This window comes from Oncorhynchus tshawytscha, linkage group LG19, assembly GCF_018296145.1.
Source record: "Oncorhynchus tshawytscha isolate Ot180627B linkage group LG19, Otsh_v2.0, whole genome shotgun sequence".
Classification (NCBI taxonomy): Eukaryota; Metazoa; Chordata; class Actinopteri; order Salmoniformes; family Salmonidae; genus Oncorhynchus; species Oncorhynchus tshawytscha.
In genome coordinates this window covers 30447455-30466264 of record NC_056447.1, presented here as the reverse complement: position 1 = coordinate 30466264, position 18810 = coordinate 30447455, and the positions used below count along the sequence as shown (strand labels likewise).

The 18810-nt window shown below is 43.9% G+C and overlaps 1 protein-coding gene across 2 annotated transcripts in view; it reads right to left on the bottom strand.

The window, feature by feature from the left end:
* Positions 1-15843, bottom strand: part of LOC112218614 (semaphorin-3E-like) — a 45041-nt gene extending 29198 nt beyond the window's left edge. The window contains exon 1 of one of the 2 annotated variants that reach the window (XM_024379554.2): positions 14594-15843. In XM_024379554.2, coding sequence (XP_024235322.1) covers positions 14594-14687 — 94 coding nt within the window. In that variant the 5' untranslated portion in view covers positions 14688-15843. The remainder of the gene's footprint in view (positions 1-14593) is intronic. The other variant, XM_024379553.2, reaches the window with a different exon arrangement.
* Positions 15844-18810: the final 2967 nt, after the last annotated feature.

Here is an 18810-nt window from a genome sequence, read left to right as displayed (position 1 = left end):
CCACTGCATCCAGAAGGGACATTTGGTCATGTTGCCGATGTTCATACACTTTCCACCTCCAGGAAGAAAAAACATGAGGAAAGGCGAGTAAGGGGGGAGGAAAAGGGAAACCATTCTTAGATGGGCTGCAAACCAGTTTGTGATTGCATGTGAATGGTGGAATGCTACATTGTCCCATGTAATCACAAATGTCTTCATGTTTCCTCCCAGCTGTTCTCTTTCTGCTTCTGGCACCAGTTGTTAGTGGAGGCCATCTAAAAACAAAAGAAGGCACTCAGTGTTGTAGGGACCAATCAGGACCAAACCAGCACTCCAGATTGCAGTACACATTGTGATATTTGCTCCTCTCAGACCCGGCACATCAACATTGGCCCTTTTCCCGATGACGTTTCTTCCCCGCCCTTTTTTTGCCAGGTTAAACCCTGCCTCGGCTACATCAATTATTTCATGTGGGTTCTGATTCTCCTCCAACTCCATGACTCTCTGAAAGAAATCACAAGACAATATGTGTAAATGCTTTTCAGTATGTCCTACTGTATGTACTGTAACCCATGTTCACATGTAGAGGAGCATAGTGTAAACTCACTATAGGAACAAGACATATTGGATAGACCATACCTGGACGTATTGGTACCGGAGTTCCCTGACCTGCTCACTGTTCCTTTCAAAAGGAACTGTGTACAACTGTTTCATTCAGAGTCCAAGCCATGGTAGTCAGGCTGGTGCTTTCCACACTGTGAAATACCAGGTTGTCCTCTACAATTCTGCTCTGAATTTCTCTCAGTTTTACTGCATTGTCAGCAATGGCCAATCCTACAACGGCATGCTCTTGGTCTTCACTGAGGAGCTTTCCTCTTCCCCCAGAGAGAGGAAGACGTTGCGTCCTTTAGAGGAACAAATACAACATATGTATTTGTATTGGGACTGGTGGCCTACAGTTACTGTGGGACATAACAACAGCAATGATAGAAGAAGCCCTTGTGAAATGTGTTACTTACCTATTGGTTTGTTGAAAATTCCGGATAATGGAAGCCACGGTCGACCGTCTGTGATGAGGCTGGACTCTTTGACCAGCCTCTCTCAGTGATAGAACATGGTTTATCATATGGTCTATGATGGTGGCTGTTATTTCATCAGTGACAACAGCTCTTACTCTCCTTTGAACACCACCACACAATCTTACTCCTCTCTCCCTACCTCTCCCTCTCCTTAGTCCTGGTCCAGCTACTCCTCTACCTGGTCCAGCTACTCCTCTCCTTGGTCCAACTACTCTGATCCTTGGTCCAACTACTCCTCTCCTTGGTCCAGCTACTCCTCTCCTTGGTCCAACTACTCCTCTCCTTGGTCCAACTACTCCTCTCCTTGGTCCAGCTACTCCTCTCCTTGGTCCAGCTACTCCGATCCTTGGTCCAACTACTCCTCTCCTTGGTCCAACTACTCCGATCCTTGGTCCAACTACTCCTCTGCCTGGTCCAACTACTCTACCAGGTCAAACTACTCCTCTACCTGGTCCAGCTACTCCTCTCCTTGGTCCAACTACTCCGATCCTTGGTCCAACTACTCCTCTGCCTGGTCCAACTACTCCTCTTGCAGGTCAAACTACTCCTCTACCTGGTCCAGCTACTCCTCTCCCTGGTCCAACTACTCCTCTACCTGGTCCAGCTACTCCTCTCCTTGGTCCAACTACTCCGATCCTTGGTCCAACTACTCCTCTGCCTGGTCCAACTACTCCTCTTCCAGGTCAAACTACTCCTCTACCTGGTCCAGCTACTCCTCTCCCTGGTCCAACTACTCCTCTCCCTGGTCCAGCTACTCCTCTCCCTTGTCCAGACATAATTATTTCTTTTTCTGCTCCTCTGTATTGTTCTGTATCCACATCGAACAGAATCAATCCAAAGAGTCTCCTTTTTACTGTGTGTGTCCATGTAATTGAAAGAACCTCAACACCTGGCTATGTCTCCGATTGAGATTGGAATCAGCTGTGGTTTTTCTATTTTAAACAACTTACAGTAAATCAGCTATTTCTCAATGTTTCAATGGGCTGTTCATTCAAAAATGTTTGTCAGCTGTTTCAATATAGCCTTTGAGCTCCTGTTGTTGCAGAAGTAGAGGCGTTATACTATATTTAAGGTTTTGAACATTAGGTCTTCATTTCTGGCAAGCATATGTAAAGAAGACAAGAAAGGTCCATCATTTTGGTGTTGGGTGAGCTTGTATGTAAAGAAAATATAAGCATTTTAGAAACGTGTTAATTTACTGCAGATTCTGTGAAAACAACATGAATTGTGTTATGGTATGGTCCACAACAGATGGATATTGTGCAAATTCATTAAAAATCCTACAATGTGATTTTCAGGGGAAAAAAAGCTCATTTTGTCTGGTGGCTGACTAAATACTTTTTTGCCCCACTGTATTTGTTTGTCACAAATGTATGATGTGTACATTTCATTATTAAAAATGTAGTTATTTGTTACATTTGATTGTGTAAAACATCCTGTAACAGTACAACTTATTTCTCTGTTAGTGAGGCAGATATATAGCATTCTGCAAAAATATCAAGTGATATATTTTAAACAAATACATATCTGTCATTGAACAACCCCATGCCATGATTAGATAGTGAAAAAATACACCAATCTCTTTCCTATGTTCTTAAAACAAAACAAAAAAATAGCCATAGCTAATTTACCAACTATACAGTGTATAGTGTTTTGGAATGAAACTTCATATGATGATTTGATAATGCGGAGATATGCTTAGTAACAGGTAGAGATAACACAAGTCAAACAGTGTATCATTATCTAAAACAGCTAATTATGTTCCGTCTCTATAGACAGAGGGGATTTCCACTACTCTCCTCCCTGTCATCTTCTGCAGCTGCTGTGTGTGTGATTTTCTTCATCTAAGGAGTTGAACGAGGGAGTGTGTGTTCACTAAGACAAAAGCGAGAGAGAGACACACGGGTCTTACAGTACTCCCACTTCAAATGGAAAATGGAGGGAGAGAAAAAGAGGAGAGACTCAAGTCTCATCCTTTCATCTCCCGCATGGGGAGTGCTGAGAGATGGCAGGAGAGATTTAAACAAATTAAATAATAATAAAACATTTCAATCCCTCCATGTAAATGCTATAACTCTTCAGCTACTATGGGAGAGAGTGGAGTGTGTCAGACTGGGAGGAAACCAGGCTTCCTTTACTTTACTCAACTGTGGCGAGGCGAGGGAAACACGGATGTGTAGTTATAGAGGAATACAGAGGAGTCAATAAAACATGAACCTTGGCAAACCTTGGGAAAGGTAAAGACAATAATTCAATTTGTTGGAAGAAGTTGATGTCTTGCCACTGGCAAGTTGTTAGTTCTAACCACAGGTTCAATGTTAAAGTGTGTGTACTGATGACAGGCATTCCCATTTGTCTGCAGAGAGACACAGTCTACTGAATAATGAAGTAGTGCGGGATCAAAAACAAAGAGAGATGGGAAAAGGGTTGCATTATAAAGGAAAATAATGAGTGTTTCTTGTATTTCTACAGGGGGGGCGTGAGACTCCGTTGTCCCCAGAGGGAAGTGTATGTGGTGCCTGCACGTTGGATGGCCATGTGTTCCAAGACCACCACGCATGGGGGAATGATGTCACAGAGTAAAATGAGAGCCACATGGAGTAGGACAGGACAGAAGAAAGGGGGAGAGAAGAGAGAGCAGAGAAGCTAGGGGTGATGAGCTTGGGGAGAAGAGAGCAGTTAGGGGTGATGAGCTGGGGGAGGAGAGATGAGCTAGGGGTGATGAGCTGGGGGAGAAGAGATGAGCTAGGGGTGATGAGCTGGGGGAGGAGCGATGAGCTAGGGGTGATGAGCTGGGGGAGGAGAGATGAGCTAGGGGTGATGAGCTGGGGGAGGAGAGATGAGCTAGGGGTGATGAGCTGGGGGAGAAGAGAGGAGCTAGGGTTGATGAGCTGCGGGAGAAGAGAGGAGGGATGATGAGCTGAGGGAGGAGAGATGAGCTAGGGGTGATGAGCTGGGGGAGGAGAGAGGAGCTGGAGGTGATGAGCTGGGGGAGGAGAGAGGAGGGGTGATGAGCTGGGGGAGGAGAGAGGAGCTTGGGGTGATGAGCTGGGGGAGAAGAGAGGAGCAGTGATGAGTTGGGGGAGGAGAGAGGAGCTAGGGGTGATGAGCTGGGGGAGGAGAGAGGAGCTAGGGGTGATGAGCTGGGGGAGGAGAGAGGAGGGGTGATGAGCTGGGGGAGAAGAGAGGAGGGGTGATGAGCTGGGGGAGGAGAGAGGAGCTAGGGGTGATGAGCTGGGGGAGGAGAGAGGAGCTAGGGGTGATGAGCTGGGGGAGGATAGAGGAGCTAGGGGTGATGAGCTGGGGAAGGATTGAGGAGCTAGGGATGATGAGCTGGGGAGAAGAGAGGAGCTAGGGGTGATGAGCTGGGGGAGGATAGAGGAGCTAGGGATGATGAGCTGGGGGAGGAGAGAGGAGCTAGGGATGATGAGCTGGGGGAGGAGAGAGGAGCTAGGGGTGATGAGCTGGGGGAGGATAGAGGAGCTAGGGGTGATGAGCTGGGGAAGGATTGAGGAGCTAGGGGTGATGAGCTGGGGAAGGATTGAGGAGCTAGGGGTGATGAGCTGGGGAAGGATTGAGGAGCTAGGGGTGATGAGCTGGGGAGAAGAGAGGAGCGATGGGAAGAGGACATGAGGGTAACATAGGGGAAGAGAGGTGGACTAAGAGGTGGAGATAAAGTAAATGGAAGAGTTGGGAAAGCAGAGAGAAGAGACGGCTGGATGACAAAGGAAGAAGGCCTGTGATCTTTGAATGAGACCATTGCTACATCTGGAGAGCAGGAGAACCAAATTGCCTGACATAATACTTCCTGTAAAGATCAACAACACAACAAACACACTGTCATGTGGTTCACCCAACTCTGTTTTAAGTTTGACGTGACTAGATTGTGCATTGTTTTGTGGGGTGTAAATCCTTGTAGCCCAAAAGAGAGACAGACATCAGAGGGCTAATATCTCTGAGCACTGCTGACGTCAGACACACACAGCCGGAGTCTCTCAAAGAGTGTACAGAGATTCTATTATGATGGAGTTTGATTAAAGCCCAGCTAGCAGAGTAGATGCCCCAGCAACAGTCGTCCTTGGAACCCTAAACCCCATCTGCTCCATGGTGTGTCTGTGGGGATAGTAAAGGCTGAGGTTCACTCAAAGGGAGGAAGTGGTGGTTGTGCTAGATATAGGCAAACAGACTGCATTGTGCTGCCTGATTAAATAGGCATTACCTCACATCACCGCTGCCTCATCCCTAACCCCCTCACTCATATCTTAACCAGGGATCCCTCACCCCATGACCATTTCACCCACTGCATCCTCTCATCCCGTCATTCACCTCTCTCTCTCTCTCTCTCTCTCTCTCTCTCTCTCTCTCTCTCTCTCTGACTCTCTCTCTCTCTCTGTCCCTCTCGAGCGAGGGGGAGAGAGAGAGAGCGAGCGAGGGGGAGAGAGAGAGAGAGAAAAATATTCATATTCGATCCTATAAATTCCCTCCCCTGAGGTGAATATGCTCCCTGTCACATCCTATCCAGGTACTTATACAGTACTTAATATAAAGACTATGTTTAATGAGACAAATCTCCCTCATTTAAAAGATACAGGACTTCATCTAACAAACACAGGGCTTCATGCAACACTGGTATTCCCCAATTCATTCCTCATCACAATTCCACCTCCAGCTAAGTCATTTAAGATGTTTAAACACATACAGCAGCTCTCTTCTGTTCTAGTCTGGGAAGGAAGGTTTTATATTACCACTCAGAGGGGGGCTCCTTACTGGTAATTACTACCTGAGTGCTGCACAGTAGGATATCAACAATTGAACAGAGGAACAAGGACTAGACATTGGAGTGGAACAGAGCCATGGAGGATCAGGAATGATCAGAATGCAAATGGTGTACACATCTAAAATGTGCAAACTCTAAACATCTCAGGGATTGAATATGTATCAGAGTGGAAGCACAATATGTTCAGCATATTTGAAATCACATCAGAATGCCATCTACAATAGGGGGACACCAGCTGTCTTAACTGTGTGCTTTTACTGCATGGGATTATGTAAAAAGTATGTAAGGTACTGTATGTGTAGTTGAAAGTAGTGTGTTGGTGAAGTATGGGCCCATGAGAGCTTTTAGGCGTTCACTGTTTGACTTGTCTGAGAGGAAAATGTTCTGCTACAACATGGCAGTGACAGGAGTTTATTTATCCAAGTGAACATGTCTGACATTATCCCTGTCCAAACACTCTGACATCACCTGAACACTTGATTCACCACGCACAGAAAATCAGAGGTTTTAGAAATAATATTTACCAATGTTACAAAATTATTATGCTTTCTAACTAAATATTCATTTGGCAGAGGTACTGTTTGAATTATGCTAAAGTTCAATTTTCAGTAATTGCTGTGGTTTTCAACAGGAATATGTTTATTAAAATTGGCCGTTAGTCTGGGGTATAATAATGTTTTTCCCTGTGATCAGAAGCAGCAGAGAACTACCTCTCCCTTTCAGCTTCAGTAACAACTTTTGCTCAGAGTTTAATGTGCTTCTTAAACCCATAATGGTCTCTTTAAACACATTCAACGAGGAGAGCCTCTGTACAGGTAGCTATTATCTGGGTGTGGTGACACAGTTAGGTTTGAACTCAGATTGGAATGTATGAATCAGAGGACCCCATCTGCAATGCCTAGAGAACATGCCAATACCGGAGAGCTAATAACCTGTGTTTGAAGGAGGCCTGTACTCCGTCCCTAGTTACTCTGTCCCTAGTTACTCTGTCCCTAGTTACTCTGTCCCTAGTTACTCTGTCCCTAGTTACTCTGTCCCTAGTTACTCTGTCCCTAGTTACTCTGTCCCTAGTTACTCTGTCCCTAGTTATAGCAAGTCAATTGGTCCAATGCCTGGCTCTCTGTGGTATTACTTTAGCTAATAACTGGATTTAGACTCTGAAAAAACTGTCTGTGTTGGAATCCTAGTGAAGGTCCAGCTTCCAGCCAAGTGTGAGGACAGAGATAGATGGAGATGGTAGAAGAGAGATAAATCATGTGTTGGCTCCGTCTCTCCCTCCATCCCATCGCTTCATTTGTCTCGCTGCCTCCACCACACCATACTCTGACACATGCCAGCAGTCAAAACCTCTCATTAAACATGCAGTATAATATAACACTTGTTTTACCATGAAGAGTTCACTACAGGGCCACAATATGCAGATGAGCAGAACCAGAATCACCTTTACTCACCAAATACATTTGAAATGGTGTTTCCACAATAAACAGGATATACAGACAGACGATACAAAAGGATACAGACAACATATGAGGCAAGACCGCATATCATTTCAAGTAATGTAATGTATCCTACAGCTGTATTGTTTTTCATTGTGTTTTTAATCAGGAGTTCTGTTCTATTCATTGTAATACAATGGTCAGACCAATCCCTCTGGAAACCATCTTTAGACAATCAGACAGATGGGACAATTGACCACTAGGATTTAAGAGTTTTGATTGGCTGAAAGCCCTGCCCAATGAGAGTGTATTCGGCTCTCATAAAGTGTGTTTAAGGTCTTTGGAGGAGCTGCATGCAGAGCAGCTTCAGGTCTGTTCTGCTTTGGAAACTGGAGACAATCGGTGATTGCAACTCGATACCAAAGCAGATTTTCAAAACAAATTGATAGGAATGAGAGTAAATCGAGATTATAGTTGATGGAAAAGATCAACAGTGTTGGAAAATGTTGCGCTTCCACGTGGTGAAATGTTCAGGGAAGAGAGGCAGGAGAGGAAAGAGGGAGATGAGTGGATTGAAAAAGTGGAGAAAGAGATAGTGAAAATATAAACACAGTAGACAAGATGAAATCTCAATGTCAGAGCTCTGAGATGGAAGCTCTGATAACATTCCCAAAATAATTCTGACTTGTAAACTCAGTCCTGGAGGATGTCCATCTGAGAGCATATTTCCACGGACCTAAAGGGTAGACTGGATTGATCTCTACAGTACTGTAACACCTTTAAGTCAGACGGAAACTGGGTCACACATCTCTGATGACTACATCCATGATTTCAAACAAACTCCTCCACATCCAGAGAAATACAACCAGATAGATTGTGATAGTTAATATTATGATAGTTTAGTTCCTCAGGACTAATAACAGAGACTTTAACCACATTCCTCTCTTTTCCAGATCCGCCTTCAAGGCCTGCACATGGTAAAGTATTCACATTATTCTGTGTGTGTGTGTGTGTGTGTGTCTCAGTGTGTCGGTAGGTCGGTGTAAATCAAAGCTGGCAGAGACCATGAGACACATATTATTAAAGCTTAGATGTTTTTCATTCCTTAATGATAGGATCCACCAGCAGCCTTCTACAGCATGCTCTACCAGCCAGAACACGCTACAGGAGAGAAGGGGGGGGGCACCCTAGACCCACTACAATTCTCATATCGCCCCAGCAGATCCATCGCCATGCAAGAATGCTGTTCATCTCAGCCTTCAACACCATAGTACCCTCCAAGCTCATCACTAAGCTCAGGGCCCTGGGTCTGAACCCTTCCATGTGCAACTGGGTCCTGGGCTTCCTGACAGGCCGACCCCAAGTGGTGAAGGTAGGCAACAAGACCTCCGCCACTCTGATCCTCAACACCGGGACACCACATGGGTGCATGCTCAGCCCCCTCCTGTACTCCCTGTTCACCCATGACTGTGTTGCCTGATTAGCAACAACAATGAGACAGCCTACAGGGAGGAGGTGAGAGTCCTGGCAGAGTGTTGCCAGGAAAATAATCTCTCCATCAGCGTCAAAAAAATGAAGGATCTGATCGTGGACTACAGGAGACAGCAGAGAGAGCACGCCCCCATCCACATCAACAGGAATGGAGAGGGCGCAACAGCACAATTTGGTTTGGCCCCTAAGACCTTCACAAACTCCTACAGATGCACCATTGAGTGCATCCTGTCGGGCTGCTTCATCACCTGGTCCGACAATTGCACCGTCCGCAACCGCAGGGCTCGCTCATCGTCCGTTCTTTATTAAATGTTTTACTCCTCGTACCTGCATCGTCTCTCCAGTGTCATGGTATGTGACAGTTTTACTTTGAATATAGATACTTTTGTACCCGTTTCCTTCAGCATCTTCACACGGTCCTGGGATTGATTTGCACTTTTCACACCAAAGTACATTCATGTCTAGGAGACAGAAGGCGTCTCCTGACTGAGTGGTATGATGGCTGCGTGGTCTCATGGTGTTTATACTTGCGTACTATTGTTTGTACAGATGAACGTGGTTCAGGTGTTTGGAAATTGCTCCCAAGGATGAACCAGACTTGTGGAGGTCTACAATATTTTTTCTGAGGTCTTGGCTGATTTCTTTTGATTTTCCCATGATGTCAAGGGAAGAGGCATTGAGTATGAAGGTAAGGCCTTGAAATACATTAACAGGTACACCTCCAATTGACTCAAATGATGTCAGTTAGCCTATCAGAAGCTTTTAAAGCCATGACACCATTTTCTGGAATTTTCCAAGCTCTGTAAAGGCACAGTCAACTTAGTGTATGTAAACCTCTGACCCACTGGAATTGTGATACAGTGAATTATAAGTGAAATAATCAGTCTGTAAACAATTGTTGGAAAAATTACTTGTCTCATGCACAAAGTAGATGTTCTAACTGACTTGCCAAAACAATAGTTTGTTAACAAGACATTTGTGGAGTGGTTGAAAAACTAGTTTTAATGACTCCAACCTAAGTGTATGTAAACTTCCGACTTCAACTGTATATACTGTATTCTAGTCATTTGCCCATCCTATATAAATTTCATATATCTTTTTTCTTCAGGATTCTGTTTTTTATTATAATTATAATTTTTATAATTACTGCACTGTTGGAGCTAGAAAAACAAGCATTTCTCTGCACCTGCGATAACATCTGCAAATCTGTGTACGTGACCAAGAAACTTCGATTTGATTTTGAGTAAGAGAATGATGGGGGAGAGACAGCGATGGAGTGCAAAAGGGTGGACTGAGGGAGAGGAGACATATAGCAGACAGAATGAACGTTTGTTTAAGATCGAGTTCAGTATGAGAGAGCTTGAAATAGAACTTTGGAACAAGTTCATGGTGGATGGTGGTAACCACAGGCCTGTTCCAGTGCCCACCGTCTCTCCCCTCCTCTCCACTCCTCTCCTCTCCTGTGGTGTGTCTTCCTCCATCTGTCTGCCTTTCTCTCTCTCTTTCCCTCTCTCTTGCTCTCACTCTAACTCTGTGTGTAAATCAGTCAGTGGAGCTTCTCTCCCTCAGGTTAGTAATGACTAAGGTGAAATACATGTATGAATGTCAGTGTTATTACTGTAATTGAGGTGACGTTTATGACTGAACACATCAGCCCAACTCAACACTCAGCAAGGGATTCTGTCAATATACCAGCCTAACACACTTCACTAACCAAACAAACCCATAACATCCCTCCCTTATTTCTGTTTCTCCTCTCCATTTCTACCATTTCTCATCTCTCTGTATTTCCTTCCCTGCGTCCGGGGCACGTCTCTCCCTTATTTCCCTTCTTCTAGCATTCTCTTTCTTCTTCACTTTTTCAGTTATTCATCCCTTTCTAGCTCTCCTTTCCTCCTCTCTCCCTTCTCTTTCTCTCTCCCTCCTCCTACAGATGTAGGATCTTAATTTGATCACTCTTTTGTTGCTGAGAATTTGCACAGCAGGAAATGTAAACTTGTAGTGTATTTGAGTTTTAAGGATTCTAAAGTTTGTAATTCCACTTTAAAATGTCGGACTTGATTTACCCTAATAAAAAATGTATCAACCCCTACAAAAATGTCCAGAAATTATAATCAACATAATAATTCACATTTCCTGTTCCTGCAGGATTATTTTCCTGCTGTAGCAAACTGGCTCAAATGAATATCCTACATCTGTATTTATCAAGGTAATTTACTGTGCGATGTTATCTAAACTAGCATGGTGATAAGAGAGGGAAAGTATTACAAACAGGCCCCAGTGAACCTTCATAGTGGGGTACCATGTAGATAAACCACGCTGTTCTACTTCCAGGACAAACTCACTGCTTTGCCCCTTACACAGATCCTATTTATTGACCAGGGAAATTCCACACATACTCTTAACTATGTCCGACACCTTTTTATGTGGAATTACAGTATGTGTTAGTGTTGCTATAGTGATCAAAGACACAGTGGAGAGAGAAGAGAGGTTGTGTTAACTACAGACTTAACTACAAAGACAGAACCTCATACTCCCTAAGATATAGACTGCAAATAATCAGATGAGACCACACACACACACACACACACACACCACCACCATAAACTTACCAGTGTGCCCCTCTCTCATCCTACCAGCATAACAGTAGAATGCCACATTGTGGAATGCCAGCCACCATGGCCAGAGGAAGAAAGCAATCCTCTAGTCAACAACAAGAAGTGTGCCGTTTTTAAATGTACAGTGCCAGTCAAAAGTTTGGACACACCTACTCATTCAAGGGTTTTCTTTATTTTTACTATTTTCTACATTGTAGAATAATAGTGAAGACATCAAAACTAAGAAATAACACATATGGAATCATGTAGCAACCAAAAAAGACCATTCAAAATATATTTTATATTTGAGAGTCTTCAAAGCAGCCACCCTTTGCATTGCATACAACTTTGCACACTCTTGGCATTCTCTCAACCAGCTTCATGAGGTAGTCACCTGGAATGCATTTCAATTAACAGGTGTGACTACTTAAAAGTTCATTGGTGGAATTTCTGTCCTTCTTAAAACCTGTTAGGGATAGGGGTCAGCATTTTCACATTGGATTAATTGCGTGCCCATAGTGAACTGCATCCTACTCTGTTCTAGATGCTAATATATGCATATTATTATTACTATTAGATAGAAAACACTCCAACGTTTCTAAAACTGTTTGAATTATGTCTGTGAGTATAACAGAACTCATAGGGCAGGCACATTTCCAAACAGGAAGTGGAAATTATGGGGCTGGTCGAATTTCAAGTCATCGCCTATTCACATCCAAACAAGATATGGATATGTTCGCACTTCCTACGCCTTCTACTAGAAGGGAGGGGAATGAGTTAGTTGTCTGTCAGAATGCCAGTTCCTGCGTTCCATGACTCTGTAGACAAAAACGAATGCTCCGGTTGGAACGTTATTGGATATATATGAAAATAACATCCTGAAGATTGATTCTCTACTTAGTTTGACCAGTTTATTCGACCTGGAATATAATTTTTTGAAGTTTTCGTCCGAGTTCGCCTGGACCAGCGCCAGCTTTTGGACTGTGAACTAACCGTGCTAGCAAAAGCAGCTAATTGGACACTAGTAATGGACATTATGGAACAAAACAACGATTTATTGTGGAACTAGGACTCCTTGCACTGCATTCTGATGAAAGATCATCAAAGGTAAGGGAATATTTATGATGTAATTTCGTAATTCTGTTGACTCCAACATGGCGGAGAAAATAGTTACGTCTTAGCGCCATTTTAGATTATTGCATAAAATGCTTTTTCGTAACATTTAAAAAAAATCTGACACAGTGGCAGCTTAAGAACCAATGTGTCTTTAATTATATGTAAAACATGTATCTTTCGTCAAAGTTTATGATGAGCATTTCTGTTATCTGGCATAGCTCTCTGCAATTAGTCCGGATATTTTGGAGCCATTTCTGAACATGGCGTCAATGTAAACCGAGATTTGTGGATATAAATATGCATATTATCGAACAAAACATAAATGTATTGTGTAACATGATTATATATATGAGTGTCATCTGATGAAGATTATCAAAGGTTAGTGTTTCATTTTATCTCTAATTCTGCTTTTGTGTGATCTTTGGCTGGGAAAAATGGCTCTGTGTTTTTTTGGATTTGGTGGTGATCTAACATAAATATATGTTGTGTTTTTGCTGTAAAACATTTTAAAACCGGACACGATGGGAAGATTAACAAGATGTTTATCTTTCATTTGCTGTATTGGACTTGCTAATGTGTGAAAGTTAAATATTTCAAAAAAATATTTTGGAATTTCCCGCGCTGCCTTTTCAGCAGAATGTTGGGGTGGGGTTCCGTTAGCGGAACGTGTGTCCTAGACAGGTGTTAATGTGTTTGAGCCAATCAGTTGTGTTGTGACAAGGAAGGGTTGATATACAGAAGATATCCCTATTTGGTAAAAGATCAAGTACATATTATGGCAAGAACAGCTCAAATAAGCAAAGAGAAACGACATTCCATCATGACTCTAAGACATGAAGGTCAGTCAATATGGAAAATTTCAAGAACTTCGAAAGTTTCTTCAAGTGCAGTCGCAAAAACCATCAAGGGATATGATGAAACTGGCTCTCATGAGTACCGCCACAGGAAAGGAAGACCCAGAGTTACCTCTGCTGCAGAAGATACATTCTTTAGAGTTACCAGTCTTAGAAGTTGCAGCCCAAATAAATGCTTCACAGAGTTCAAGCAACCGTTTTTGGTTCTGTGTATTTGTGAGACGCAGAGTAGGTGAACAGATGATCTTTGCTTGTGTGGTTCCCACCGTGAAGCATGGAGGAGGAGGTGTGATGGTGTGGGGGTGCTTTGCTGGTGACACTGTCAGTGATTTATTTAGAATTCAAGGCACACATAACCAGCATGGCTACCACAGCATTCTGCAGCGATATGCACTCCCATCCCATTTGCGCGTAGTGGGAGTATCATTTATTTTTCAACAGGACAATCACCCAACGCACCTCCAGAAGGAGAGTGATGGAGTGCTGCATCAGATGACCTGGCCTCCACAGTTGGACCGCAGAGTGAAGGAAAATAAGTGCTCAGCATAAGTGGGAACTCCTTCAAGTTTGTTAGAAAAGCATTCCAGGTGAAGTAGGTTGAGAGGATGCCAATAGTGTGCAAAACTGTCATCAAGGCAAAGGGTGGCTACTTTGAAGATTCTAAAATCGATTCAATTTGTTTAACATTTTTTTGGTTACTACATGATTCCATATCTGTTATTTCATAGTATTGATTCATTCAATATTATTCTACAATGCATAAAAAATAGAGAAAAACCCTTGAATGAGTAGGTGTGTCCAAACTTTTGACTGTTTCATGTTCTGTGGGGACCCCAGGAAGAGTAGCTGCTGCTATTGCAACAGCTAATGGGGGATCCTAATAAAATACCAGGACAATCACAAGGAGAAAACACACTTTACAATGTCATAGAAGAGTTTAGGTCCTCTTTCATCTTACATAGAGTAATCTCAAATACTCATTAACAGTTTCTAACAGCAGAGATGATACTGTGGCCAGCTATACACTTAGTGATGAATACGAGCAGTAAAGTAATAACTCATTTCTCCAAGTTGTTAAGGGGTTGTGCAGAGGTGTCTATTAGTAAACATTCTATATTATCACTGACACACCTGCCGTGACATAAACGGAATAAAAATGTTAGCATGCTTTGACTAGTTAGGACTATAGAGAACACTGTGCATGAATATGTCATTAATGATGACGCTTAGCCAGCACTCACATACTAACGTTCCTGATTCCTACCTTTATGGGAGAGTCGTATTCTGGGGTAGACGCTCTGGGCTGAGCTCAACAGGAAAACACTCAGAATCAGAGACACATTCTTTACACACTCCATCCTGACACAAATACACCGAACAGGGAGTAAGCCAATCCAGTGTGAATCACTACTTAAGTCCAAGGGAAGTGTAGGAAATATCCACCTGGGAGAGTCCAGGCTCTATGACCAGAGTATGTTGTAATGAATCAGATATACAGTTTCATCATCAATCTTTCCTCCATAGGAAAAGGCAACAATCCAGTCTCTGACCACAGGTATCGCAGATATCTCAGCCCTCCGAGAGGGAAGAATCCACGGTTTCCTTCTACTGTTCTCCAAGTGGAGCTGTACTGTTCTGTCTCAGTCTGTAGGGACTACTGCAGTATTGTGTCCATCTGTATGAGAGGAGATCCTACAGGACTATGAGTCAATGATTGAGAGGTAGTGAGGAACTTAGCTCCTAAAACCAATTGCTTCAGGCGAGAGAGAGTACTCCAGCTGTTACAGCCCGAGCTGCATAACCACTGCTGCTCTCTGTCCGTCTGTCCGACTGACTGTCATTCTTGTGGCAGCCTGGCAGGGATGTTGTATCTTCTTTATGTCTGAACAAATGAAGGAAAAGAAATACTGCTGATAGCACTTCCAAAGTGTTGCTGTGTGTTCTGTCATTCTGTCTAAGGCAGCATTGTGGTATCCTCAGCTTGTGTTCTTCCAGGATGCAACAGAGTCAGTGTCTGGCCACTAGCCCAGGAGAAGCAGGAGAGGCAGAGGGAGACTCTTTCTTTCTCTCTGTCTCTCTTGTGATGTTTCTCTTGTGTTCTCTCTCTTTCCCCCCTCTGATCAGGCAAGGAGGATCCAAACAACTGTGCTCACTAATGTGTACTGCTTCCACTCCTCAGAGCAGAGGATACATACCAGTGTGTGTGTGCCATTCATTAATTCATTAATTTTCCTTCTCAAGGCTGACGATTGACTCTTGCTAATGAGAAGAAACCTCTCTCTCTTCCTCTCTCTTTCCCCACTCAGTCTCTCTCTCTTTCACTCCCCTTCTCTCTTTCTCTCTTTCTCTCTCTCTCTCTCTCTCTCTCTCTCTCTCTCTCTCTCTCTCTCTCTCTCTATCTCTCAGTCTCTCTCCTATCTCGCCTCAATTTCGCTCTCTCTCGCAGTCTCTCTCTCTGACAGCTGAAGTGCAGCCTGCAGGGTGTATCTCAGGGTCAGCCTCTCCCCTGTTCTGCTCTAAGAAATACTGCTTCTCCACGCGCCACACAGCACTGCACCGCACAGTGCAGCCCACCACCTCTCATCTCCTCTCCTCCCTCTCTCCCTGTCCCCCTCCACTTCTTCCCCCGACCGCCCTTCTCCTGCAGCATTAATATGGACCAGAGCCAAAGTTTATCCAGACTCTAGTTTCTCCCTCTTCTTTTATCTCCTTCTCTCTCTTTCCTTTCCCCTCTGACCCGTATTTCTCACTCTTTATTAGCTATTTGTTTAAAATTGAACTCTCAATTGTCACTTTCCACTTTCCTTCTCTCCTTTATCTCCACTGTATCTATCTCATTCCCTTGCTCTCTGTCTCACTTCTCCCCCTCTTCTCTCTCACCTGTCTGAAGCCCTGTTATTAGTGCGTTCTCTTCTCCAGAAGATCCTGCTGTTACTGTCTGTTCTTTCTCCAAGCTGTGTGTTTGTGTGTAGCCTGTGACAGATATGGTCAACACTCCTTATTGTGTTTATAACAGTGAACAAATGTCCACCTCTTTGGAGTCCATGGTTTTCTTTTTTGTCTTTCCATGTTCTTCAAGGAGGCCATTTCTGTGAATCTGATTATCTTCAATTACATGGATCTATTTGAAACGTTACAGTTACAGTTTGCTCACTGAATTTTGTGCATTCTGTATGATGAAAGTGTTGTGTGTGTCTGGGTATGTGTATGTGTGTGATAAAAATGTCACCATGACAGCCTTAATGTGTATTATTATTCTCTAGCTGTGTGATTGGTGTACAATCAGGAGATCTGATATGGTTCAGGCTTAGCAGAGTTACAGTTGTGATAGGATGTTTCTCTGATGTTTGAAAGACATGTGTAACCTCACAACCACTGACACAACTCTTCTAATTGCAGTCCTTCCCACCTTGGTCTGTTGATTCCATTACACAGTATGTTCAGGATACGTGTGATAAGCAGGAAATAGGACCGCATCTCAAAAGAGACAGGCCATTTGCTTCTAAAGTTGAGGGAGAGAACAAGGGGGAGAGAGAGAGAGAGTGTAAGCCAGCAGTTGACATACAGTGTGTATCCATCGGCATGGATTCTTTGATTGTAAAGGATGCTTAAGTCAGGAGCAGAGAGGATCATGGTCCATAGAGAGGCAGCTGTCCTCCCAGAGGTCAAATCTAACTCCCACTCTGCACCTGTTCACTGGCTGAACACAACAGAGCTCTCATTACACACGCATGCACACAAGCATGCACTCACACACACACACACACACACACACACACGCACGCACGCACGCACACACACACACACACTAGCTGTACAGACAAAGGTATGGTAGGACGTGAATACAGTGGAGGTAAACCTTGGCATTGAGTTATGATGAGAGAGATATTGTCTCTAGAAACATCATTGAAACCAGGAGATATCATCTCATGGGTGGGTGGTGGAACTAATAGGTTGGATAAGGTATAGTGAGCAGGACTAGAGGCTCTACAGTGAAATAAGCCAATAAACACTAACCAGAACAGCAATGGACAAGGCATATTGACATTAAGGAGAGGCATGCTTAGTCGAGTGATCAAAAGGGTCCAGTGAGTAGTGAGGTTGGTTGGGGTCACGGCGATTCAGGCAGCTCGCCGGGCCATCGGTAGCAAGCTAGCATAGGATGGAGGTCTGTCTAGCTGTGTCTGAATCCTGGTTTAGGAAGACCACCAAAAATTCTGACATTTTCATCCCAAACTACAACATTTTCAGACAAGATAGAACTGCCAAAGGGGGCGGTGTTGCAATCTACTGCAAAGATAGCCTGCAGAGTTCTGTCCTACTATCCAGGTCTGTACCCAAACTATTTGAACTTCTTCTTTTAAAAATCCACCTCTCTAAAAACAACCACCCTCTGCCCCCAGCTGTGCTCTGGACATCTGTGCTTTGGACAGCCCCCCCATCTATCATCAGAGCTTGTGCTGCTAGGCGACCTAAACTGGAACATGCTTAACACCCCAGCCATCCTACAATCTACGCTTGATGCCCTCAATCCCACACAAATTATCAATGAACCTACCAGGTACCTCCCCAAAGCCGTAAACACGGGCACCCTCATAGATATCATCCTAACCAACTTGCCCTCTAAATACACCTCTGCTGTTTTCAACCAAGATCTTAGTGATCACTGCCTCATTGCCTGCATCCATAATGGGTCAGCGGTCAAACAACCTCCACTCATCACTGTCAAACGCAGTCAGCGGATGTTCTGAAAGAGCTGCAAAATCTGGACCCCTACAAATCAGCCGGACTAGACAATCTGGACCCTTTCTTTCTAAAATTATCTGCCGAAATTGATGCCACCCCTATTACTAGCCTGTTCAACCTCTCTTTCGTGTCGTCTGAGATTCCCAAAGATTGGAAAGCAGCTGCGGTCATCCCCCTCTTCAAAGAGGGGGACACTCTTGACCCAAACTGCTACAAACCTATATCTATCCTACCCTGCCTTTCTAAGGTCTTTGAAAGCCAAGTCAACAAACAGATTACTGACCATTTCGAATCTCACCATACCTCCTCTGCAATCTGGTTTCAGAGCTGGTCATGGGTGCACCTCAGCCACGCTCAAGGTCCTAAACGATATCTTAACCGCCATTGATAAGAAACATTACTGTGCAGCCGTATTCATTGATCTGGCCAAGGCTTTCGACTCTGTCAATCACCACATCCTCATCGGCAGACTCGACAGCCTTAGTTTCTCAAATTGCCTCGCCTGGTTCACCAACTACTTCTCTGATAGAGTTCAGTGTGTCAAATCGGAGGGTCTGCTGTCTGGACCTCTGGCAGTCTCTATGGGGGTGCCACAGGGCTCAATTCTTGGACCGACTCTCTTCTCTGTAAACATCAATGATGTCGCTCTTGCTGCTGGTGAGTCTCTGATCCACCTATACGCAGACGACACCATTCTGTATACTTCTGGCCCTTCTTTGGACACTGTCTTAACAA